The sequence below is a fragment of the Rhinolophus sinicus genome, chromosome 5, assembly GCF_057876585.1.
Source record: "Rhinolophus sinicus isolate RSI-liver-muscle chromosome 5, RSI-T2T, whole genome shotgun sequence".
Taxonomy (NCBI): Eukaryota; Metazoa; Chordata; class Mammalia; order Chiroptera; family Rhinolophidae; genus Rhinolophus; species Rhinolophus sinicus.
In genome coordinates this window covers 105,673,794-105,699,235 of record NC_142505.1, presented here as the reverse complement: position 1 = coordinate 105,699,235, position 25,442 = coordinate 105,673,794, and the positions used below count along the sequence as shown (strand labels likewise).

Below are 25,442 nucleotides of genomic sequence, written 5' to 3'. Positions count from 1 at the left end.
AGCCAAAGGAGCCAGGCCAGCTGTCAATCCCTGCCCGCCCAGGGTGTGCATTTCCTTACCCAGGGATGACTCGGAGGCTGACGACGACTGGTTGACACTGAAGGCCATATCAGAATCGCTATCATCCTGGGAGCCGCTGAGGGACCCTGATGGCGAGGTGGTCGCAGGGCTGGACTGCAGGGTGCCTGAGACCAAAGAGACTCCATTAGGGGCAGCGGGAGGTGAGCACTGCTCTGCTAGCCCCTGGCTCTCCACTGCATTGCACGTTAGCCTCCCTCTCTGTCTCATGGGAAGCACAGGGTTCTGCTAAGGACTGATGGAATCGTACATGTGTGGTGGACAGGTGTGGTTCTTTGCCTGCCCAGCCTCCATCCCCATGTATTTCAGAAACAGTACTAGGATTTTGTTTTGGAACACTACTTCCCCCTCAATCACACAATCCAGGCCAGGCCAATAACTTCCACCCTTTGGTCTCAGTGGTGATTCAGGGAAGGCCACCACGTGACCCGATGAAGGCCAGCCAGGCCTTCACTAGAGCTTTCGCTCAAACTGTGGGGAAAGAAGGGGCTCATTCCATTGGGAGTAAAGCCCAACACTGCAGGGCCTGCCCGAGAGTGAAACCAACACAGAGGAAAGTGAACTCTGAAATGGAAAGAGGTGGGATCCTGATGACATTCTTTCCACAGTAGATCAAATAGTTGCTGTTGTTACCGTCACTACATATTAAACATGCTGGAGGTGGCAGGCACCTGCTGAAAGCACTGCCTGCACCCTCAGCATTTCGTCCTCAGGTAATTACTGAGGCAGGTAATTACTCCTTTTCTACACAGAAGGAAACTGAGGCTCAGAAGATCTGTGATTTGCCCAACGTCTTCACAGCTGATCAGCTATGTGACTGGGACAGTCATTTCCTCTCTCTGTGCTTCGTTACCTGGAGATGGGATCCTGGTAACGGTTTCATATGGGCATCAGGACAAAACTGAAGGAGGTAGCATGAAACGTTCATCGTTTCTGTTGTCACTTGGACTTTACTTCCTGAACCATGCAAATGGAGCTGTGCTCTCTGGCAACCTTCCCTGATCACCACACCCTTTCCACCAAGCAGGAGAAAAGCCCCTCGGCCCTGTTAAACATCACACAGTGCAGCTCTCCATTTGGGGCGTCTGTCCTGTCCCTCACCCGGCCCCATCCTGAAGCCCTGGGCCTGGCCCCCAGCTGGTGGGCGCTCCGTGATCCTTCGTGGCAGGAAGGAAGGCAGATGCATCTCAAGATAAGATGGTTCAAGCCTCCATTCCATTTTCTGTGGACGGTGTTATGCTTATGCCCTCATTTAGGTGTAGTTGTATTTACTTTTTCTTACACTTAATATGTATCACATGTAAAAAAAAATAACAATGAAAACAAAAATTGCACCCACCATTTCCCGACTGCCTAACGCCTGCCGGGTCCTGACACCCCGGGTACTTAGGTCAGTGTGGACAAAGTGTGGTCCAGGGAGCTGCTACACGGGTATCCCCGGGGCGCACCCTGAAAAGGCATCATCTCAGGGGCCACCCCTCCTGAATAGGGAAGTCCAGGTGGAGGCGGGTGGTTCTGATGCGCGCTCAAGTTTGGAAAACGCTGGCTGGGCTTCAGCGCGGGCTCCAGCTGCCCAAGGCGCCCGCAGGCTCCCGGGGCGGGCCCCGCGCACGCGCGGTGTGAGAACTCACCGAGGAGGCGCAGCTGCCCGGCGGCGCCGCCGCGCACGGCGAAGAAGGCCCAGAGCGCCTGCGTGGTGTCGACGCACAGCAGGCGGCCGCGCGAGCGCCCGTTGACGCCCAGGAGCACGTCGCCGCCGGGCCGCAGCGTGAAGCTGAGTGCGTCACCGCCGCTCGGCACGGGCCCGGCGCGTGCCACCACCCAGTACTCTTTGCGGTCGAGCAGTGCGTCGGGGTCGGCGGGCAGCTCGGCGGGCCGGAGCCCGCCCGGGTCGCACGACGTGATGCCGAAGGCCAGCGCGCCGGGCGCCGCCAGCCCCGGGCGGCCCACTTCCACGAAGAGGCTCTCGCCAGGCCGCAGTGGGCGCTCGGAGAAGACCAGCGTGCGGCCGCCATCGGGCCGCGGCGCGCAGGCCACCTTGCGGTCGGTCGACAGGCTCACGTCGGGCCCGCGCGTCGCGTGGAAGCGCAGGTCGGCCTCGAGCAGCGCCGGCGAAGACGCAGGCCGTGGGCGCTCGCGATGACCGCACGGGATGGCGGAGACGGGGACGTCGGCAGGGGGCGGCCCGAGGGCGCGGCCGAGCGCCAGGTGGCCCAGCTTGGCCACCACCTGGTTGTTCTCCAGCTCGTTGTTGTCGAAATTGGCCGCGTCGAGGCTGCTGGGCGGCGGGCAGGCGCTGAAGCGGGCCTGGCTGAGCCGCGCGGGGGGCAGCGTGTCGGCGAATGCGCTCTCTGTGCCAGGACAGAGGAAGGGCGGGTGAGGGCGCGGGCCGGGCCACCGGAGGACCCTGCCCACCCGAACCCCCCATTTGCCCCGCGCTGCACCTACCCACGTCTCAGGCAGCTGCCACCCCCATCCCAGCCTCTCTGTTCTTTTTCCGGTTCTTTTGTGAAGATATTTAAGACCCACAGCGCACATAATTGGATTAAGCATAATCCTTAGTTTCCTAAACACACTTATCTTTGGGATGGGCAGATAAGGCCCTTCCTTTTTTCCTCCTTCCACCCCCCCTTCCTTTTCTCTCCGCGTTTTCTGTCCAGCCCTTTTCTCTCCCTCCTGCCTTTTTTTCTCCCTTCTTCACTCTTTCTCTGTCCTTTCTTCCTTCCTCCTCCCTTCCCTCAGAGGTGTTAGTATTTTTGAAAATTTAAAGGGCCTTTGAAAACCTTTATTTGCCTCCCCAACTAGAACACAAGCTCCAAGGAAAAGAGCGAACACTTTTGCTCTTTATTTGTGGCCTTATGTGACAAGTACTATTTTAAGCTCCTTTCATGAGTTATTTAGTCCTCACCAACCTGTGAGGTGTGTGTTGTTATTACCTGCCATTTAGCAAATAAGGATGCTGAGGCACAGAGGTGAAGTAAGTGGCAAGGCCAGGACGGGAATCTAGCTGTATGGCTCCAGAGTCCCGACTCCTCCTATGCTGACTTTGAAAGAAGGCAGCAAAGAGCGCAGTGCCTGGGAAGTACTCAAACACTGAATGTATAAGATTTCTATAAGAGAGGGCCTCACTCTAAAAACAAGAAACTAACGGAGTTTTTTTTAAAAAGTCACAGTGTGAAAATATTTTTTCAATTTTTAGTGATACAAAAAAATGTTCTTGATACTACATACTAAGTAAAAAAAACAGAAGTAGGGTTTATCATTCAGGTAACAGGTCTTCATACTTTGGTCGATTCCTAGTTAATTGTCTCCCCAGCTAGAAGGTGAGTCCCTGGAGGGCAGGGTCTGTGCCAGTATGTTCACCACCATGTTCTCGGGGGTTTAGCAGAGGACTTGGCAAATAGCCCTCATTATTATGTAGTTTATTGGATGAAGAATGAATGAATGAGGTCTCTAGCAGAGACTGCCACTCATAAGAAATCAGGGAAAGAAAAGAAACAATCACTAAAGTATTTTGAAGTTTTTTTTTTTAAGTGATAAAAATATTCTTGTTAACCATAGTAAACAAAGCAAGAAAATGTGTTACTCAAACTTTTAAAACCAGATCCCTCTAGCTAAGATTTTGTTAAGTATTACTATTCTGTAATTTATATCATGGAATAAAATATTTCTTCCTCTTCAGTTTTCCAAATATAAAATTAAGTCATGATAATGAACATGCTTTTTCAAAAAGCCTGCCGTAGTCCCTGGTGACAGTCTGATACGTTACTCCGCACCCTCACCCCCTCCGTATAGGGCAGATTGTGTAAACTGGCCTTCCAGGTTCTGATCCTGGCTCACAGACCTGTTTGGTTGGTCTCCTGCTGTTTTTTCTTTATCTATTTTGAAAAGTAAACCTATACAAATAACGCCGATTACCCAGATTCAACAATTATCAATGCATGGCCAATCCTTTCATTGAAACCTCCACCAACTCTCCCTCCTATATTTTGAAGCAAATCCTAGACATGCCACTTCATCTGAAAAACATTTTAGTGAGTCTCTAAAAATTAAGGACTTACTGTCATGTGTGTGAGAATATGCTTTTCTCCCAGTTTGAGTAAAAATCCAAATAAAGTTCACTTGTCATTGGTCTCTTTTAAGCTGTAGGTTGCCTCTTTACCTCTTTTCTCCCATTTGTTTGTTGAATAAACCACCACTTGATCTTTAAAATTTTTTTGAATTAGTAGGAATCAGGAAATTTAACTTAAACTGGATTTATGGCCTCTTGGTAAATCAGGAGGCCTGAATTTTGGCATGGCAACCACCAGTTAAAGCTTGCCCTTTTGTTGAAGATACCTGCTCTCCCTCCCCATGGCCCTGAGCTGGCTCTCTTCACCCATCTCAGCCACTTGCTGGGTCCGGGCATCTGAGTGTGTATGTCTTGCCTTAGAGGATGCTTCCCCATAACCTGAGGGAAGAGGGGATTTACCATGGTGAAAAATCAGAACACTGGCTGCCTCGTGGGGACAAAGGCTGACTCAGAAGTGGGAGCTTTCTGGGGTTCTGGACAGGTGTATAAAACTGCCAAAACTCAAACCTGAGGTCAGTGCATTCGTAGCAGGTAAATGACATGGAAAGCTGTATCCCTGAGAAACCTGCTCTCCTGTCACAACCCCAGAAATCAAGGCTGGGTTGGCACAAGTGCAACCTGTGAGTTCAAGAGCTAATAAGGTCACAAAGCAGGTCAGTGGTTGCCAGAGAGTGGGGGGTAGGAGAGAATGGGGGTTCACAGCTTAATGGGTCTGGGTTTCCCTATGGGGTGACTAAAATATTCTGGAACAGATAGAGGTGGTGGTTGCCAACTGAATACCACTGAATTGCACACTGTCAAATGGTTACTTTTATGGGAATTATACCTCAATAAAGAAAATGTTCTAAAAAAAAGTCTCAAGATAATTGCAGCAGCCTCCTATCCCCATGAGTTTCACCACCAGGATTTCAGCCTTAGTGGCTGTCTCTGTTAGCGCCAGGGCCACACTTGTCTGCCTGCCTCCCCGGTGGACCTTGAGCCCTTTAACAGTGGGCCTGGATCTGATACATCTCCATACTCAGTGCCCGACAGTGTAGATACTCAAGGATTCAGGCATAAATTTGACTGCTGAGGGAGGGAGTGGAGGTGGGAGTAAATGAATGAGTGAGCAAATGAATTAATACATGAATGAAGAAGTGCGTGAATGAGCAAATAGACAAGGGAGTGAAGGAATGAGCAAAGGAATGGATGAAAGAATGAGTGAGCAAGTAACTGAGTGAAGGAGTAAATGAATGAATCTGGGCCAGACCATGGACCCTGGACCCAACCGGTGTGGGTTCCAATCAGGCTTTGCAGTGCAAGTCAGCTAACCAATTCGTGCCTCAGTTTTCTCTTCTGTAAAACGGGGGTGGCGAGTTGTGAGAAATGAGTTAAAATGTATCAAATGCTTAGAACAACACCCGACAAAGTGAGCACTCCGCATTTGTATGAAAGAAATACACATCCATGCTCACAGAGAACCACCGCCTGGTCCTCAGGGCGACGCCCCGCCCCTTTGCAGCGGAATCCACGACCTACCGAGGAGCTGCACCTCGTCGGTGATGCCGTAGACGTCGATGAGTGCCCAGAGTGGGCCACCCACGGCCACGCCGCAGTGGAAGAGCACGGGCTCACCGTCGTTGACACTGTAGAAGACGCGGCCATGGCGATCCGCCCAGTAGGCCAGCACCGTGTCGCGCAGCGCCAGGTTCTCAGGTAGCGCCTTGGCCCAGTAGCCGGGCCGTGTGACCAGGTCGGGGCAGGCGTACTTGGGGATGTCCTGGGCGCTCATGAGCGACGGGTCATGCGCCGTGAAGCCAAAGCGCAGCGCACCGCTCCACCCCGGACGCACCGCCACCAAGCGCAGCCGCACCTGTTCATACAGCCGGATGGGCCGCTGCGTGAACGTGACCCCGTTGCAGAAGCTGTTGCGCCGCGTGGCACGTCGCGAGTGGCCGTCCAGCCGTACGTTCTTGCCCTTGGCCTGAGCGTGGAAGCGCGGCGCTTCGCCCAGGATCGGGCGCCGCTCGGGGCCGGGCCCGCAGCACGGCCTGGTGGCCAGGAGGCGCGCCTGCGGGCTCGAGTCTGCAGGAAGAGACAAGCAGGTGGATTAGGGCCCCTAGGAACTCTGCGGTCTCGATTCGTCTTTTAATAATCATTTCTATTTTAAATCCCATTTTAATTAGTCCCATAATTGATAAACTTGAGAAGATTCTAGGCACTGAAATTAGCCCAATGCTGCTACCGTGAAGTCACTGTACCCACTTCACAGATACGCAAACCGAGGCTGTGTGTGTGGTGAAGCACTGTTCAGAGCTGTTTCACGCCCAGACATACCAATACAGCCAAGCTTGTTACAACAGCGAGGCTAGATTCAATGGACTTCTCCATTCCTATCAAATCCTTCCAAACCTTCCTCCAAGGGCCACTTTGCGCTGCAGAGTCCATCCAAAGGCCACAGGGGCCTTGGATTTTTGGGGAAGAGTGGGTGTCTTTGGCTGCTTTTCTCTGTGCAATTTTTGTTCAAAAGCAAGGCAGAAAAAGCAATAGAAAGAATGCAGTTTCAGGATCCCCTGACAATAGAATAGAATGAAAGGCAATAGCAAGAGTGCAGCCTGGAAGTCCGGCTCTCCCGTCCTTCCTGGCTGGGTGATATGCAGGAGACCTTGTCACTCCTCTATCCCATTTCCTTGCCTGGAAAATGGGAACATTACTTAACTCACACATCTGCTAAAAGATCATGTGGATGAAGTTTCTAGAATACTGCCCGGCACAAGTATGTGCGTAATAGGCAACTAATAATATGATCATAATACTGAGGTTCCAAACAGACTCAAGCTAGAATCCTGTGACTTTCCCTCCCTTGTACCCACAGAAAATAAAGGCATTCTTTATAAGCAAGGTGACTTTTCTAGAACATATACCTTTCAGGATTCATTTCTAAGGGAAGTTTGCCCAGAAGGATCTAGAGAATCTTGTGACAGCCTATTTTCAAAGGATCTGGCTGCTGGCCATGAACCCAGGCAGCCTAGTATTGGAGTGAAGTCTTCAGCCTTCCTACCTTCCCTCCTCTGTCCCAGGGGCAGTTCCTGGGGGCCTCTGGCCACCAGGGAGGTGGCAGGGTGGGTAATGGCTGCAATCTATCCAGCCAAGTACAGTTTTCATAGCAAGTGCTCATTAATTGCAGGCAAGCCTGGCATACAATGGCTGTAGTCATGGGAGAAGAATGGAGACCCTAGGGAATGACAGGCCACTGCAGGGACCACTCCTCCCATGCCTAGCCATGGGGTTCACTGTGCTCTGGGCACATCAAGAGGTTCAATTAATACTGAGGGGAGCGAGGACAAGAGAAAATAAAGAGGGGAGAGGCAATGACAAGGCAGGAACACCATGGCTTCCCCTCCCCAGGCCCGAGGGGAAGGCCCCCGTCACTGAGAGAGGAAACCATGTAGAAAAGCTGGGAGGCCTCTCTACAAACAGAAGCCACTGACCCACAGAAGACAAAATACAAGGAATAAAGCCAAGGTCCCACATAAGGACTTGAGTCATTCATCTATCATCACATGTTTAGTGAGCACCTAGTATGTGCCAGGCACCACACTAGGCACTGGAAATACAGCAGTCACCAAGACATAGGGTACCCACTGTGATGGTGCTGACATTCCAGACCACCTTAGGCCTGAGTGACTGGAGGAGGCCCCAGACTCAACAGGGGCTGGGGACAGAAAGTGACGCCCACAGAGCCAGGTCTTGAGGGAGGAGACGGAACACTCCAGGCTGAGGGAACACTAGGGGCAGAGAGGGATAAGTCCTATGTAGGTGAGGCAGAAGGCATCTGAAGTTGGGCAGCCATTGCCTCGCAGGGGTGAGGGGTGAGGTTGCCATCGCCATCAGAGGGACCAGACAGGAAGGGCCTGAATGCCAGTCAGAGAGGCTCAGACTGCATGGTGTAGGAGAGAGGGAGCCACGAAGGGCTTCCAGCAGAGCAGGCCAGCGCTGCCTGCCAGGTAGGAGCCCGAGGCAGCAAGGAGAGGGGACACAGAGCCAGGCTGCAGCCACCTCCAGAACAACAAGGGTAAGAAGAGCAAGGGCCCACTGGAGAGCTGTTTCATCAGGACAATAATCAAACGAGCGGGGAAAATACCCCAGGGCATGAACCATCAGGAGAGGTGGCTCAGGGACTTCAGGGCCCGCATTCTCCACGCATGCACGCCACGGCCTTGTCCAAGCCGCCAGCTTCTGGGCTGTGGCCTCCTCCCATGTGCAACAGGCCGGATTCTCTCCAAGGTCCCCGCAGCTGGCAAACTCTTCAGGAAACATTAAATATGACCACAGATCAAAGCCCTTCTGAGCACCAAAGACCACAAGCCACTCTTATTTGATTATTTTGATCTCTCCTGCCATCACTGTTGTTTTGCCAACCTTATCTCTCAATCGGTGAGTTTTTATACTAAACGACTTGGAAATCCTCAGCAGATGCTCTTTCAGAGTGGCCTTGCAATTTAAATGAATGCCGGGACGGGGAGAAATCCTGCTTTGTTACTGTAAGGGGAAGTTTTCTGCAAAACCAACTATATGTTAGGATAAAATGCAGCCAAGTAACCAGCGAAGTTTACATATTTGTTTAATCTTGATTATATGATCCAACTTCCTTCAGGGAATGAGGGATAAACACTATTTTTCCCCCCTCTGTGGCCAGAGCCCTGAAGTGAGTTAAAGAAAACCAGAGTGAAAAAATTTCTAAGAGGATGTGTTATTTACACAAATTGAAAATGCTTAAAATAAAGCAGCAATAAGCAACCTCTGAATTGTACACCAACATCTGCTTTTAGCTTGGCTCAGGGAAAGTAGCTTCTAGAAAAACAGAAACATGTGGACACAGACCCCCCAGGTACCCCACAGAATATCCTAGTTTGGAGATATCAATGGAAAACCTGAACTTTAGCATTTAAATTACTGCGATAAACACTGCAGCCACATCATAGAAAGTCTGGAAATAAGAAAAATTCCCCTCACTTTCACAGCTTAACTCGCATTGCATTTTCATGGTCCCGGCCCGGCTCTTATCCACATAAGAACCACGGACCATGGTTTATACTGGATGTTCTCCATAGGTGATTGTAGCTAATCTCAAAATAAATCTGCACCTACACAATTACTGTCTCCATTTTCCAGGAGGAAAACAAGGCTCCAGGCAGCAGACACTTCCCACAGCTGCAAGGGGCAGCGTTGAGATGTGAACCCAGCAATTTCTGACCCCAACCCATTGCTCCTTCCTCCTGCCCTAACTTTCTCCCATGAGTAGTACGGAGTACTAACTAAATAGTGTTAAGTACTTGTCTAACTTTATTGCAATCAGAGCACACATCTAATTTTGCTTCCTAACTTTTTTCTAATTCAACATTACATAAAAAGCTTTTGCCCACATGGCTCCCAAGCATTCACTGTCCTTATGTTTCATGGCTGCAGAATATTCCATCAAGGGCCAAAATGTCTCCCACCGTTCTGCTCCTGGAGATTACTTGAGCTGTTGCCCAAATGGCTCAGTTTATGGCACAGAGGTTCCCAGCTGCTGGCACATTGGGACCAGATTCAAAAGGATACCTCGTCACTGGTGAGAAAACCTCCTGCCAGGAAGAGGCCCCCACACCATGCCAGGGACCAGACTCCATGTCCCCTTTCTTCCAGGCAAGGCTGAGGACCCGCTGGTTTTGTGGGGGGGCTGCCTCCAGCCAGAGCTGCCTCCTCCTCTTTTGGTCAGGAATTGGGCGGGGTGTGGAGGGGGTTCTGTGAAGTGGGAACTGTGAAGACCTCTGCAGTGGTTCATCCTGTGCATGGGACCGAGGAGAGGGCAGTTCTGGTCCGACTTCCTGGTTAACCAAAGGCGGCTCCAGCCCCACCAAGATCAGAAGGGAGGGTCTTTTCAGTCAAGGACGAGATGCCCCAACTCTAAGCATATGGGAAGATATTTTGGGGGGTGCATGAGTGGCTGTGGGTGATTAGGGAGGAAGGACTCTGTTCTAGCTAAGTAAATGCTGCCACTGCCCAGCCTTGGGCAAGTCCTTTGGGAAGACAGAGAGACATAAGAGCTGCTCTGGGGGCAGCTGTGTGGTTTCCTGGCATCAGTGCTTTAGAATGCCCCTCTTGAGCTCTGGGTTGGAGCCTATGCTTGGCTGCTAATTTGTCTGAGGGCCAGTCATGTCGCCTCCCAGCGCTGCAGGTTTTCATCCCTAGATGGTGCATGATCTCAGACTCTGTCTCAGGCTGCTGGGAGGGGCAGTGAGAGCACAGAAAGATCCCAGCGGAAGTCCTGGCACATAATAGATGCTCACTAAACATTCATTACCTTCCCCATGGGGAACATCAGATCCAACCCCTGCTGAGTCCCTCACTTCCACCTCTCTAGTGTTTTTTATTTTCTAAATCTCAGTTTGAGAGGTGGTTAGAAAGAGCACAGGCTTGGAGTCAGAAAGACCCTGGTTTAAATTCTGGTTGTGTCACATCTTAGCTTGTATGATCTTGCGGTATATGCTTAACTTCTCTGGGTCCCCCAACCAGACCTAGAAAACTGGTGAGAATCATCTGCATGCTGCAAGACTGCTGTGAGGATGAACGAGGCAAACTCATCAGACACTCGGTATGTGGCACATAGTAGGTGTTCAGTAAACACTTGGTCCCTTTTTTATTTAGTTCTTTTGACGAGAAAAGGCTTATTCCTGAATCAGAAACGTCTGCCTGGGAGCCTGGGGGAATACATCCTGAAATGTTTCTTCTGTGGAGGAAGGGCTGGCGACCTTGGCCAGGAAAGTCCTTTTGAAAACCCGGGGGTCGCTTTCTCCTGGCATCCAAGGACAGAGGCCTATTTTTAAGCCATCTCAGCAGTGTCCCAAACGTGCACCATGCCACCCCCTGAATGAATCCCGCTCATCACCCCAGCCCATCCTTTCCTTTCCTCTAGAAAGACCCCAAGGAAATGGAGTTTACCACCGGGGGGACGGCAGGAAGCAACGCCTCTGGCTCCTCTGGCCGCCGAGATGATGGCTTCTAGGGTGTTGGCATTCAGCAGATGGCATTCTGGCTGAAACTTTCAGCAGATTCTGCTCCACAGGGCAAGAGAGTCACCAGTGGGAGCACAGTCTATTCTGCACCCTCCTTCTCACAACTAGCTCTTGACTGAGCCCTTATTATGTGCCAGCGTGGGCCTTTGTGTACAGGGTTTAGTCTTCAGGAAACTGCAGAGTATGTTTTATCCCCTTCATTTTCCAAAGAAACCAAGGCTCTAAGAGGCAGCGACTCTGGGCAGGCTCAGGCCCTTGTCCCACCCCCACCCCATCTCCAAGGCAGCCCTGTAACCGTTGGGGGCCGGGTCCTGGGTTTTGAGAGCCGTGTAGGCCTGTCTTTCCCCAGAACATACTCACACTCCACACACATCATTTGACATATAACACCAGGGCCTTCCTGGACCCATATGACATCCAGCCTCAGGCTGTGGACTTCAAGTGAGAAGTCTGACTCAAGCGACATGTGCCCAAGTCCACAATTCAAATCAACGCTGTGGGTGGTAGGAAGCCACATGGTGTGTGTGTATGTGTGTGTTCCGTGGCATGTGCTACAGAGAGAAAAGGGCAGGGCTGGCATCCAGCGAGGCTTCCCACCACCCAAAGCCGGGCAATGATATCAGTCTCCTTTGGCAACAGAGAGCACCTCTGCCATTGGTGGCTTTGAATGTGGACTAGAAAAAAATAACCAACGCTCCCTCACCTCTGCCAAATGGGGCAGTGACATGCGCCCAGGAGACAGACGCCAGCTTAATGGGACTTTGTTCTCTGTCTCAGAGGCCTGGTCGCCAGCACCCTGGCTGGAAAGGGGCTGGCCCACATTGGAAACCGTCACTCTGCTCCCCTCCCCTTTTCTTTGCAAACAAAACCGGTCACCCCAGTGCAGCCAGTGAACTCCTGTCAACAGCTACAAGGAGGCTGGGGCAGGAGGCCAGAGGTCACGCGACACTGCTCACTGGGAGAAAAGCTGTCTCCTTCCAGGCCCCAGTGGCAGCCCTCTTTGCTCAAGTGGGTTGGATGCACCGAGTTCCCAGGGGGTGAGGTCATCCCAACACCCCCTCCAAGTGTGTTCAGTGGCAGTGGGATTCCCAAGCCTGTCCCAACCCTCTACTGGGCCCCTTGACTGAGGTCTCCTCTTGATAAATGAACCCAGGAAACTCCAACCTCAGAGGCGCCAGCTCCCAGGGTCAGGGCCCCACTAACGACGGGGTGGGGGAATGTGCCCTCATTCTTTCTCGAGTACATCACTTCCTTCTCCATCTGACATTTATGGAGCATCCGCTCCATGCTAGGGCCTGCGCTGGCTGCAGGGACACAGGTCCTGACGAGTCCCACGCAGTCCCTGCCCGCCACAGTGAGAGACCAGCAGCGGGAAAACACTGACACCATGACTGCACAGGGTGGTCAGCAGGAAGGGATGGGGCCAAGGGGAACAATTCTCAGAGAAGCCACTCTGCAGCCTGAGGGACAAGCGCCCGGGAGGGTGATAAAAGATTGGGAAGTGTGTTTCAAGAAGAGGGAACAGCACAGGCAAAGGACTGGAGGTGAGAGTGAGCTGAGTGCACTTGGGGAACCGCAAAGAATTCTGGGCGGAAGGGACAGGAGAGGGGAAGACGGAGAGGGAGTCAGGGGCTGTGTCACCAAGGGGCTTGGAGGCAACACAGAGGTTAAGATCCTTGTGAAGGCTCCGGGGGGCACTGAAGTGTTTGGAGCAGGGAGGGAATACCCGAGGGTCCACCTCTTTAAAGAACGATATTCAAGCCCTGGGTCTTCCCAAGGAAACTGTGCCTTTCTCTCTCCCCTGCTTATCAAAATGACCCAGGACAGTGGAAGTGAGAAGAGCAGTTCAAGTTTCGAAAGTCGCTTCCACAGGCCTGGCCCTCAGCACCTGCCTCCCCTCTAGGCAGCCCCACGCCACCCCCACCCTGGGCTGAATTTGCCAGCTTTCTCCTTTTTGCCTTGAGGATGGCCATTCCCCTAACCTGGATGATGCCTGGCTGTTGGCTAGCCTCTGCCCCAGGGGAGCACCTTTCAGGGTCAAAAGCAATGCTGGAGGCAGAAGCTCCCTTGAACGGGGGGGCGGGGGGGGGGCGGGGGGGGGGCTGTTCTCAGCCCTGGAGCTGAGAAAATGTTTCACAAGCCCCACCACTGGTCAGTGCTTGCTGGCCCTGAGGGGTGGGGACCTCCTCCATGGCATTCCCACTGTGTGCCAGGCGCTCGCCATGCAGCCCATCCATTCGTTGCCACTTTTGCCAGGTGGCTCCCAGATGAGGAAACTGAGGCCCAGAGGCAGATGTCCTTGCCAGACGCCGCCCAGCCTGAGGGCAGTGCCTGTTTTTGAATCTGGTCCTGTCTGCCCCCGAAGGCTGTATCCTTCCTGTTTTACGCCTCACTCCTCCCCAAGGTCTCTCACTTAACCCTTGCCCTGCAAGGAAAAGGCTAAACTATGTACAAGTAGCTCACCCCCTTCTGGCTAAGGGGGTGAGCCACGCCCTGGCTTTGTCTCAAGGAGGGGTAAGGGGGGTGGTGAAGGTCATCAATCGGCTTGTTTTGAGCTGCTCAAAGGCCTTGGTTTGGCAGAACTTGGGATGAACAATAAACAAAGCATCTAAAAAAGGAAAGCGGGTGACTAATTATAGTCGGGATGGAGCCCCAGGGCCTGAGTCCCTAAAGTCTGAAGAGGGAATTGGGGGTGGGCCATGGTCAGAGAGACGGACCCTCCCAGGGGGCGATGCAGAGACTGAAACCCGCCCACCAGATGGCCTGTGATCCTCCAGTAGACCTATTGCGAGTGAGAAAGGGAGGCTCAGAAAGGTTGGGAGAGCTGCCCAAGGTCACACAGCCAAGAAGTGGTGAAGTTGGCATTTGAACCCATACCAGCCTGGCTCCCAAGACTAGGAAGAAGAAAGAGGCTATAGCTGCCTGGGGCAAAGAGTAGAAGTCATCCCTGCAGGGAAGACCAAGAGCACACAGTAAGTCCTCAACTGATGTTGATTCCTTCCCTGCCGTGTTTGGCTCTGAGGCCCACTGAGAAGTGACTCTAAAGCATGCCTTTTCCCCTCTGCTTCCTTCTCTGAAGTCCCAGCTTTCACTTTTCTCTCCCTCTCCACCATCATGCTGGCCTTCGTGAGGGCTCACAGGGGCATGTGTGTGCCGGCGGAGGCCTACAGAAACCTGCATGGACTTCGGCCCCCTTATCCAGAGGTAAAGGATACGTGTTGGAAATGCAAACTCTGGAGCCCTGATAAGAATCTCCATCCATATATTTTAAGCTCTGATGATCTGAGGTTGGTGGCTCACTGGGGCCTCTCTACAGCCCTACAGACCCATTGCACAGATGAGGACATTAGGCCCAGAAGGAGAGGAGCTGGCCCAAGGTCATGGTGTAAGTCCACAGCTGGGTCAGAATTCAATTCAGATCTAAATTCAATGCCCCTGTGTGCTCTTGAGCATTCCAGGCACAGCTCAGAGCTACTGCAGGTTCCACTGTAGACCACCAATAAAGTGAGTACCACAGCAATAAAGTGAGTTGTAATCTTTTTGTTGGGGGGGGTCTTGCCTTCCATATGTAAAAACGCAACTTCTGGGGAAAGCAATAAAGTGAAGTGCAATAAAACGAGGTGTGCCTGAATGCAGACGTGCTTCGCTAGCCAAACAGCAGGTACTTTAGTAGTCGATGCCAGGGCCTTGAGAGGTGTGACACAGCAGGACAACTTGGTCTGATTGTTCCTCTCCCCACATCACTTGCAGGAGCGTAGATGCCTTGCCTTCAGTGGCCACTTAGGGAGTCCTTGCCTTGGGTTGGGCTCAGACGTCTCATGAAGTCTCCCATCAGAGCCTCATGAGGGAGGTATCATCATTATCCCCATCCCAAAGATGGAGAGATGGAGGCTCAGAGGAGGGGAAATGACTTGCCCATGGTCACACAGCTTAGATATAGAACTGAGATTTGAACTCGAGACTGCCTCCAAAACCAGTATTCCTTCTAACCACCTCTCTTGGAATTCCAGCCAAAGACCACATCTGTAATCGTTGTGTCATCCAGCACAAGGTGCTGGTCCTCGGAACAGAGCCCCTGGGAGATCTGTGTGCAGGGATGAAGGTCTGTGTCATCCCCAGAGACATGGAAATTCTGATCTCCCATCTCCTGCCCTTGAATCACCCGAACCTTAAGGGGAAGGGAAGTTCTCCTCTGGAGTGGAAAGTTACCCAGCAGACAGGGCTTTGGAGACACGGGGTATGTGTGTGCCCACCCACCTCATAAATCCATCCTCCTTGGGGGAAAAGGAAAGAAAACACGTGCCTGAGGGCTATAATTGTGATATAAACAATGTGCAATGTTGAGGATGCAAACAAAACACACTTGTTAATAGCAATGGGCGTTCTGCCAGTTCTGAGTGCCAGTGTTGCCCCAGACACGCCCACCCCACCCCTTCCCCCAAATGGCTTACTCATTAAAGAACTTTCCCCTGCTGCCCAGAGGGGAGGCTGAGCCACCCTGAGTCCTGGTTATCAGAAGGATGAAGGCAGAAGGAGGGATGAGGGTGAGCTGGGACTGACATCTCAGGGTGGCTATCCGAACCCCACTCAGAAATACCTACTGCTGAGCCTGCAAAAAAGCTGAGGCTGGGAGATTGTGGGGCGGGAACAGACCGGGGCAGGGGCAGGTGGCTTCATCTTTCTGTGCCCCCGATTCTTGATCTCTAAAATGGTGCTACAATCTCCCAACGTGCAGACTTAGCAGGAGGAATACATACGTGAAACACTGTCAAGAGCCCTGCAGGTGCTCGTCAGACGAGCACCAGACAGCAGTCCCCATAAGACCGTGGGGCCAAAGGCACCTTAATGGACAATTCATCCCAGATCCATCTGATGTTCCAGTTGCCTCTGCAAAGTTCACGTCAAGTCCCAGCTGCGCTAAACACCAGCGCCACTCCAGCAAGGGGCGCTTCCTCCCCTGCCTTCTGCCCACGTCCAGACAGCTTCCACAGTTTGTAAGTTCTTCCTTGGACGGAGCTGAAATCTGCCTCCACATGACATCTATACACTGGTCACATCTGTATTTGGTCCACAGTGTTCTTCCCCATCAAGCCTGGTCTTTGGCCTCAGGGTAGTTCTCAGGCTCCAGGGGTCCCCAGGCCATGCTGCTGGGATTCATTGGCCCCCCTGGGGATAACGTGGCCCTCGCTTTGCTGTCTAGAAAGACCTCAGGACATCAGCTGGACCCTGACCTGCTTTGAAAGGGGGTTGGAGATCTACCTATCAGACCTTAGGGAATATCAGCTAAGGACCTGACAGTGAATCCACAGGCCACCTGGTGACTGTCCCCCGCCCCTGCCATGCCTAGAGGAAGGATGTGAGACAAACAACTACAAAAGTAGGTAAGCAACTAAAAACAAATCTGCCAGGATTTCTAAATGCTTACAGATTCCTGCTCAATACTCTGAAGGCTTCCAGAGCAAACGTGAAATGACCGCCCCCGACACCCCCACCCCAACCTGGCAGATTTCCCACACCGACATCCCTTCCTTCCAGCCGGACTCCCTAAGCGGTGTGCCCTTGGCAAGTGACTTTCCCTCTCTGTGCCTCTCTGTTCTCTCAACAGTTACATGGGACTAATAATAGCAGCTGTCTCACAGGGCTTGTCTTGTCTTGAGGGTTAAACGCAGGTACCTGCTTACACAGTGTCTGGCACAGACTGGCTGTATGATACAAGTCCGTGGTTATTATTATTCTTTGGTGTCTGTCTCCCTCAGGAGTGCGGGGCTCAGCAAGAGCAGGGGCTTGTTTGCCCAGTGGATACATAATCGTAACAGGTGCCTCTTGTGAACATTTACTATCTGTCAGCCGCTCTGCATGCCTGAGAGGTAACATCATTAGCCCCTTTCTGCAGAAGAGGGAATCGAAACTTAGAGGTCAAGGTGCTTATCCTGCTAGTAAGGCACAGGGCTAAGACTCAGACCCAGGGATGGAGGAGACCTGCCTGTGCTGTTACCCGTTCTGCTGGGAATGGCAGCACAGGAGGAAAGCCCGGCCCCAGCCCACGCCCTTGCCAACTGATTGGTGGGGCCTGCCTGGAGCTCTGGGTGGGAAGCGTCTGTGAGCTCAGGGGAAACAGTGGGGTGGCACTGTGACACCTGGCAATGGAGAGTGTGTGTGGCTGACCGCGGGCCAGTTTTCACCAGGCAGACATGTCAGAAGCTAGAGCCCTAGTTGGGCAGGAGGAAGAGGCTATCCCTTCTCCAGGGCGTGATTCCCAGAAGCCAGCTCCAGCTTTTGAGTTCCAGAGTTTACAGGCCTGGGGTGAGGTGGGGACCAACCTTTTCCCCAGGCAGCTTCTTTCTGGCTGCTGTGGCAGAAGTCATTCACCGTCCCAGGACAGAGAAGGTGAGACGGTTACCCGTGGGAAGGACTGCGTGAGCGGGGCAGGACTCAGGAGCAGGACTAGGGGCAGTGCCTCCTGGTGATGGAGGGGAAGGACCTTTGGAACCTGGGGTCACATTCTGCTCTGCCACTTCCTGGCCACCTGACCCAACCAGGTCTCATTACCCGTCTGAGCTCAGTTCCTCGTCTGTGAAACGGGAGACTACTTCTGGGAATCTGGTCCTGATGGTTTAAATGGGATGACATGGAGGAAGGCTTTGGCATGGACAAGCGTGCCAAAGCTCTGACCATCCTGCTCCCCTGCCCAGGCGAGCGCTTACGACCTACAGGGCTGCACCCAGGGGCGTACCCAGGGCTGCTTCTCGCTCTCTGCTTTAAGCTCTAACCATACACCTGCCTCCTGGGCTTCTATTTTAAGCAAAGAGCACCACTAAGTAGAGAAAGCCCTTTGGTCCAAAAGAGGGCAGAGCTGACTCTTCTTGTCCATGGGGAAGATTAAACAGCCTGTTCTGAGCAGTCCTTGCGGCCCAGCCCAGCGCCAATGCTATGCCCTGCTGGCGAATGAAACACGCCATCCTGGCAGGGAGTCTGGCAGCTGGGAAACCTAAGACTCCCGACTGCTCTGGCCTGCAAGAATCATCCCCCACACTCTGACCTGATCTCTGACCCTACTTGCCACCCCCCACTTGCACTGGGACCCCCAGAATGCCACAGCTCCCCTCATGTGCCTGCTCTCCCTCCCCTCAGGCCTTTGCACATCTAGTTCCTCTGCCTTGAACAGCCTTTCTTGGTCCCTTCTCTTGGCTGACTTCTCTGCTTTCTGGTCTCTGCTGGACAGCACCTCCTCCAGGAAGTTTTCCTGCAGTCTCCGCTAAGGTCTCACGGCACCCCTGGGCTCCCCCTCCCCCAGTTACTGCTGTAACTGCCTGTCCTTGTTGGTCTCACCCCTAGACCTTGAGTCCCCAACCCCAGGCTATGACCTCAGGCTCAGCACAGAGCCCAGCCTAGAGGTCTGGTGGACAAATGAAAACTAGAAAACGCGACGTGCTAAGAAAATTCTCATCAGAAATCAGGTGTTCTGGAAAGAACTTGAGAAACCCTGGGGGATAATTGTCAGCATACATGAAAGGGACACCTCTCACTCCAGTCCCTGGGTTCCAGGGTCAGGGTCACCGAAGCTTTCATGGCAGGAAGTGAAGGGCGCCATCAGCCAGTCCTGTCCAGGGACCCCAGGGGCAGGCCCAAGACAACAGCAACAGTAACCGTGACAGTGAACGCCCTGGGCATTGTGCTAAGACTGCCTGCTCTGGGGAATTCTCACCACTGCCAATGGTGGGGCAGCGCCCCCATGCTTCCTGATTCATAGTGAGGAAACTGAGGCACAGACAGAGAAGTACCTTGACCCAAATCACTCCACTGGCAGATGACTGAGCTGAGATTTGAACCCAGGCAGCCTGACTCCAAGATTTGCGTTCTAGACCAGGACACCAGCCCTCCCACTGCAACTGGCCAGCGAGTGGTCTTATCGTGAACCTTAATCACTGCGACCCATGAGAGAAATACATTTCACACTGTGACACACACACACACACACACAAATACACACATGTGTGCGCACATACACACACATCTGAAACAAAGGTTTATGAAGCAAAAATACTCTTACTACATGAATGCAAGTGATATTCTATTCTATGCCATTATAAACTGCTTGGTCTTATGGCTAAGCCTTGTTTGGGGTTTAGGGAGAGACTCCTTCCTCTTGGACACACAGGGTATTAGCACCTATGCTCTCCAGTGATATAATCAACTAGTTGCCCCATTCTATTAGCACATTCTGTTCCTCTTCTACCAGCAGCCAGCTCCATGAGGGCAGATAACAGCTGGCCATCTCATTCACAGCTGGACCCCCAGTGCCTGGCACACAACAGGTCAGATAAATGATGTCAGATAAATGATACACAATAGATGTCAGATAAATGAATGAAGGTGCACGTGCAGGAAAATACACAGCAGAGTACACCCCAGGGTCACTCCAGCCTGAGCACGTGCCACTTAAGTGGAGATCAGGGTGACAGAACCCCAGAAGACCCTAAAGGCAGACAGAGAGATAATATTCGAGTGGGGGAGGCAGACATCAAGTTAAACTTTCCTGCAGATGTCACCTCTTCCATGCAGCCTTCCTGTATTCCCATAGTTCCAGAGCTCCCTCCTTTCCTGCCAGGGGAGAGAAAGTGAAGGGAGCAGAGGTGGGAGCAGGAAGAGGCTAAAAACAAAGGAAGGTACCAGTTCCTTCTGGCTCCTGATTCTCCATGGGTACCTTCTCCACTTTTCCTGTCTGTGCACTGGACAAACTCAGTCCCTCTTCCTCGCTTCACTGATGGATAAGACCCCTCCACCTTTCCAACCCCACCCCAGCCCCAGCATCCTTGTGGGCTGTCTCCAAGGAGCCTTGACTCATCAGGCCCCCGATAATGTGTTGACAGCCTTGCAGGTTTCAGGGCTGCCAGAGGAACCACTATCACTAGGGCCTCTCGCTCAGAGGGGAGGGAGGGAGGCAGATGGGGCAGGATAAGGCAAGCAAGCCTCGCCTGACTTTGCAGCATGACTGGGTAAAGGAGGAAGAGAGGTGCAGGGAGAGGGGAATGTCACTGGGTTACCCACATAGCTATTGTCATGGCTGTAATGAGAGGGACAAAGGCCCTCTCCAAGGGCTGAGAAAGTCCAGATCCAGGGAAAGAGTGGCTCAGGCCCCCGGAGCATTTCCACCTGCTGCCAGGGAGCAGCAGACCTGACCCACATGGGTCCTGCTCCCATGAGCCCCTTATCCACGGGCTCTGCAGGGACATCTAAGTGCCCCGCGTAGGAGCGAGCAGGCACCTCCCGTTCTGGACACAGCACTTGTAGACCGTCTATCTAGGTTAGGACTGGGTCCCCCCTTACTCTGAGGAGAGTGCCTTTGTCCTTTACCTTTCTGAGCCTCCATTTGCCTCCCTGTAAAATGGGGATAAATCGAGCCCCTCGAAAGGGTTGTTATAAGGATTTAAAATAGACACTAAGGGCTTGGCACAGAGCAGGGTCAACACACTTCCCTCACTCCAAAGCTCCAGGAAGCCAGGTGACTGAAGAACACTAAAACGGCAGTTGACTTGGTCAAGCATGGACCAACTTAATGATTAACCGAAAGGGCAGTTTGAATTCAGCCTCTTCTCCAGCCAGGACGACAGTGAGCCCAGAGGTACACTGAGGGAAGGGACTGAAACGTGCTGGGGGGACAATAAAGCAAAGAGGTCCTCCTTTTCCTCAGTCCTTCCTCTTCTCGCCCCAGGAATTCTGACCTCCACAGCCCCATGTGTTTACACGTTTCTTCCCCTTACAAAGCCCAGGATAAGGCTAACGGAGTCCAGAGAAAAGACCCATGTGGTTTTAGGAATAAGATAGACCTGGGTCTTCTAAGCTCAGTTTTACCACTGCTTAACTGTGTGAATTGGGACAAGTGTCTTAACCTCTCTGGGCCTCAGTCTCCTGCAAAATGGAGAACAGCACCTTACTTTGCAGAATTGAATTGCAACTAGAAAGAATAGGTGAAGCACACAGCAGGAGCTTAGCAAATGAGAGTTCCCTGCTGAACCCTACACTCTACGGTGTTTCCCCCCGAAAATAAGACCTAGCCGGACCATCAGCTCTAATGCGTCTTTTGAAGCAAAAATTAATATAAGACCTGGTATTATATTATATTATATTATATTAGACCCGGTATTATATTATATTATATTATATTATATTATACCCAGTATTATATTATACCCAGTATTATATTATGTTATGTTATATTATATCAGACCCAGTATTATATTATATTATATTACATTACATTATATTATATAAGACTGGGTCTTATATTATAGTAAAATAAGACTGCATCTTATATTAATTTTTGCTCCAAAAGACTCATTAGAGCTGATGGTCCAGCTAGGTCTTATTCTTGGGGAAACACAGTATTTATAGAGCATTCATCTGAATTGCTGATGCCCTCTGCCAGGGCTGTCAAGGGGCATCCCTGCAATCAATCATAAAGGACATTCCCTTTCTTTGACATTTCCTTATTGTACACAATAGCATGCTGCGTGGATTATGGGGCACCCAATAAGCGTTATCTGAACCACGGATAGGGAGGGTACTGCATGTCAGAGGCACAATGCAGGACTTTAGAGCTAAATAAATCTAGATTTCAACCCTGGTTCTGTCAAGTGAATGAGACCTGTCAGCTGTGGATGAAGATGATAATCTCTGCCTCACAGGGCTGTTGCAAGAATTAAATGCATTCATTCATTCAACATTTACTGAACATCTACTATGTATTAGCCACTGCTCCAGGGGATGACTACATAGCAGTAAAAAAAAAGACAAAATCCCCTGTTGAGACAATCAGCAGCTACCTACACACACGGCATGGCACATGGGATCCAGGCTAAGGAGAAACACAAAGCAGGGTGGGAGGAGAGGGCAGTGCTGGAGGCAGGGGCAAAGGCAGGGCCCGCATTGGAGCAGAGACCTGAAGGAAGGGAGGGGGAAGCCATGTGGAGGTCTGGGGAAGAAGGTTCTAGGCAGAGCGATCAGCAAGTGCAGGAGCCTTAAGGAAAAGCGTGCTTGGCATGTAAATGAAGCCACATATGCAGGAAGCCTGGCATGGAATCCAGGTGCTCAGCAAATGCCAGCTCTCTATTTCAAGTCCCGTAGAAGGAACCCCACGCATGTGTCCTTTTCCTGAGAACGAAAGCACAAGGATTTCTACAGGGCAAGACTGAGCCAAGTGTTCCTTCAGCCGAAGATGCAGGCAACATATGAGCTTCACTGCCGGTTTTTGAGCCCCTGCCAGGCACCAGGTTCTGGGCTGGAGGGCAACCAGTGATACAAGATGTCAAGACAGGGCCTCTGTCCTGAGGTGAGTTGTGGAGACAGGTGACCACAATGCAATGTGGTCAGATGAACAAGCAGAGACTAAAGACGGGATCTAGGTAGCAGAGCAAAGAATGGAATTGAGTGTGGGTGGTCAGGAAAGGCTTCATGGAGGAGGAAGATTTTGAAAGACGGACAAGAAAGGATATTCCAGGTGTGAGGAGCATGGCATACTGAGCACAGCGGTGTAAAAAACAGCACAATGTGTGTGAGAAACTAATCACAGGCAGGTCAAAAAACAATAAACGGCCCTTCACATTCTTGGCAGCTGCCACCTGATGTGGCTCAGGGATTCCAGTTCTGTCCCCTTCCTCAAACTCAGTGCAAGCTTCAGCACCAGTGGAGAGTTTGCATTTTTCACACTTATCTACTGCAGCAGGTAACAAACCTAACCCCAGGCTCCCAGCCCAGGGTGGCCCAGTCCACAGAGTGAGACTTGCCGAGTTGGATGGAGACTACATAAACCTCCAGCTACAGTTAGCTCGCCTGGCAGTGTCTGTCCCTTCACCCAACCCAACCTGACCCACAGGTGGCAGAATGGCTTTTTTACTAGAACAGCATGAACATTTCTTAATTAAGAATACCTACAAAGGGGCCCATGCCTCCACCTGATGTCCTTCTGGCTGGGAGATGCTGTGGTATTTGCCAACATCCCTGGACACCTCCTGCCTGGGTGGGTGGGTTCTCCTCCATTGGGCAATAGCCCTGTCAGTAGGAGGTGAAGGCCGCCCTGCAGTAAATGGACTTGGGTTCGAATCCCGACTCTGCCACTAACTAGCTACTGACTTCACCTGAGAGTTTGGAGATTTGAGTGCAGTGGCTTGAAAGCTGCCCAGAGGCTTATAAAGTGGAAGGAGTTGGCTTCTCTTCCATAAGCTGACCTTGGAAATCCAGGACTCAGCTCTGTCCATTTCAATTCTCTCCAGGGTAAGAAATAATCATTGTTTGATATAACACCTAGAAGGGAGAGCTGTATGAGAGATGGGGTTATATGTCCCTCTCCTAAAACCTCACACTAAATTTATCCACAGCTGACTTGCTTCCCCACTGAGCTGGGCTTTTGTGCTTTAAATATACACACACATCTCTTACCTTCTGCATAAAGGATGCTACAAATGCCCAGCCATAAACCAAATAAAGACTTATTCTAAAGACTTGGGGGATGGGAGGAGGGCTGGCAGTCAGACACGAGTCTCAAGTTAGATTCTTCCCCTACTAGTGGTGTGACCTTGGGGGAGTCATTTCCACTCCTGAGCCTCAGTTTCTTCATTTGTAAAACTGGGATTCACATCTTTACCTTTACTGAGAAGCTTCTTTGCATACCCTCTTTGCATATCGCACCAGGATATGCAAAGTGCCAGACACAGAGCCTCCACGCGCTGATCTGTCCCCACAATTACCGGTATTTTGTAGTAAGGCCTCCTCTGCCTCCCCATTCCCACCCGACCCCACCCTCTATTCCCTTACTTTGGCCCTGGCAATTCTACGGTGGTTTTAACTAGGGAACGATGCGCTCTGCAGCGGCGACTCGCAGGGGCTAGAGTCCCTAGTTGAGCGGACACCAGAGGGGGGCGCAGCCGGGGTGCGCGTGGGAACGTGGCCAAACCAAGGCAGCTTGTGCCGCGGGGGCGCTAGGCGACTGGAAACTGGGGTACCTCTGAGGCAACCCCACTCTTAGCAGCTGCAGTCTCCACACAACAGGCAGCTCTGGCCGTCGGAAGCCCTGGGGAGCCCGGCTCCAGTCACCCCACCGGGGCGCCCCAAGCGCCTTCATCTGCGCCCTCCGGCTGGAACAAAGGCGAGGGGGCGCTCGGCAACGCCCCAGCGGCCCCTTAGCTCATCTGGCCAAAGCCAGGAGAACAAGGACGAGGGTCCCCAAGGTAACCAGGACGCGGTACCCGCCCTCCTGGAGCGCAAAGCCCAGCTTCGGGGCGCACGAGGATTCGGGGTACGGGAGGCACTGGAGACTCTAGCCCATCGGATGCCGAGGGCTCCAAGGCGTGGGTGGCTCTCCGGAAGTCACCCAGCGGTTCCCCCAGGGAGAAGAGAACCCCAACGCCCGCCTCCCGGGCAGTGCTCCCGGGCGTACCTGGCAGGGTCCTGTGCACCGTGTTGCCCATCGCTGCTTCGGGGCGCGGCGTTGGTGGCGACGCGCTCGGGGCGCACGGAGGCTAATTACGCGGTGGGCCGGGGACCCTGGCTGGGGTCGGGCTGCGGGGCATCGCGGCTGCACGGGCGAGCCGGCGGGCGGCAGCTCCGGCGGGAGCCTGGAGGGAGGCGGCGGCTGCGGGAGGAGGAGGCGGAGTCACCGGCCGGGGCCCGCGGGCTCCGCCCCCACCTCCTGCCGCCTCCAACCTCTCAGGGAGGGGCGGGGCCGAGGCCGCCGCATCTTTTGAAAGTTTGTACCAGGCGGCTGGAGGACAACTGCCGAGCCTCCCGCCCTCGCCGTTCCTGCGCCCCGGGCTGGGAGGCACGCCGGGCAGCTGGGTGCCCTGGGATGCCAGGCTTGTCAGTTTGTTGGCCTTTTACTCATTTATTCCAATATTTTGAGAAGGCCTTCTGTGCGCCAAGCCCTCTCCTGGGCGTTGGGCCACAGGGTCCGAGACCTCCACTAGGCAGAGCACGTATGCTGAGTGCAAGGAGTGGGGGTGGAGGACGTACACACAGGCAGAAGGTCACCTCAGACAATATACTAAAGGGTTTGAAGAAGACAGCCAAGTGACTGGAGTAGGGGTGGGATCACATACCTACAATTAGGAGAAACATAAGCAGTATCCAAAGGTTGGGAGGCGGGACCCCACATTCATGAGTCTACTCATTCATTCAGTAAAGTGTTTATTGAGCACATCCTATGTGCTGGGTACTGTCCATACAGACAAAGCATGCCTAGTGGTAAAGACAGAAATAACAAG

The 25,442-nt window shown here is 52.5% G+C and overlaps 1 protein-coding gene across 1 annotated transcript in view; it reads right to left on the bottom strand.

Annotated features, from left to right (window-relative positions):
* Positions 1 to 24,809, bottom strand: part of NEURL1B (neuralized E3 ubiquitin protein ligase 1B) — a 29,985-nt gene extending 5,176 nt beyond the window's left edge. Inside the window, exons 1-4 of the mRNA XM_019741309.3 lie at positions 24,620 to 24,809; positions 5,669 to 6,214; positions 1,710 to 2,429; positions 60 to 185 (exon numbers count right to left, since the gene is read on the bottom strand). Coding sequence (XP_019596868.2) covers positions 60 to 185; positions 1,710 to 2,429; positions 5,669 to 6,214; positions 24,620 to 24,650 — 1,423 coding nt within the window. The 5' untranslated portion in view covers positions 24,651 to 24,809. The remainder of the gene's footprint in view (positions 1 to 59; positions 186 to 1,709; positions 2,430 to 5,668; positions 6,215 to 24,619) is intronic.
* Between the last annotated feature and the right edge of the window lie 633 nt (positions 24,810 to 25,442).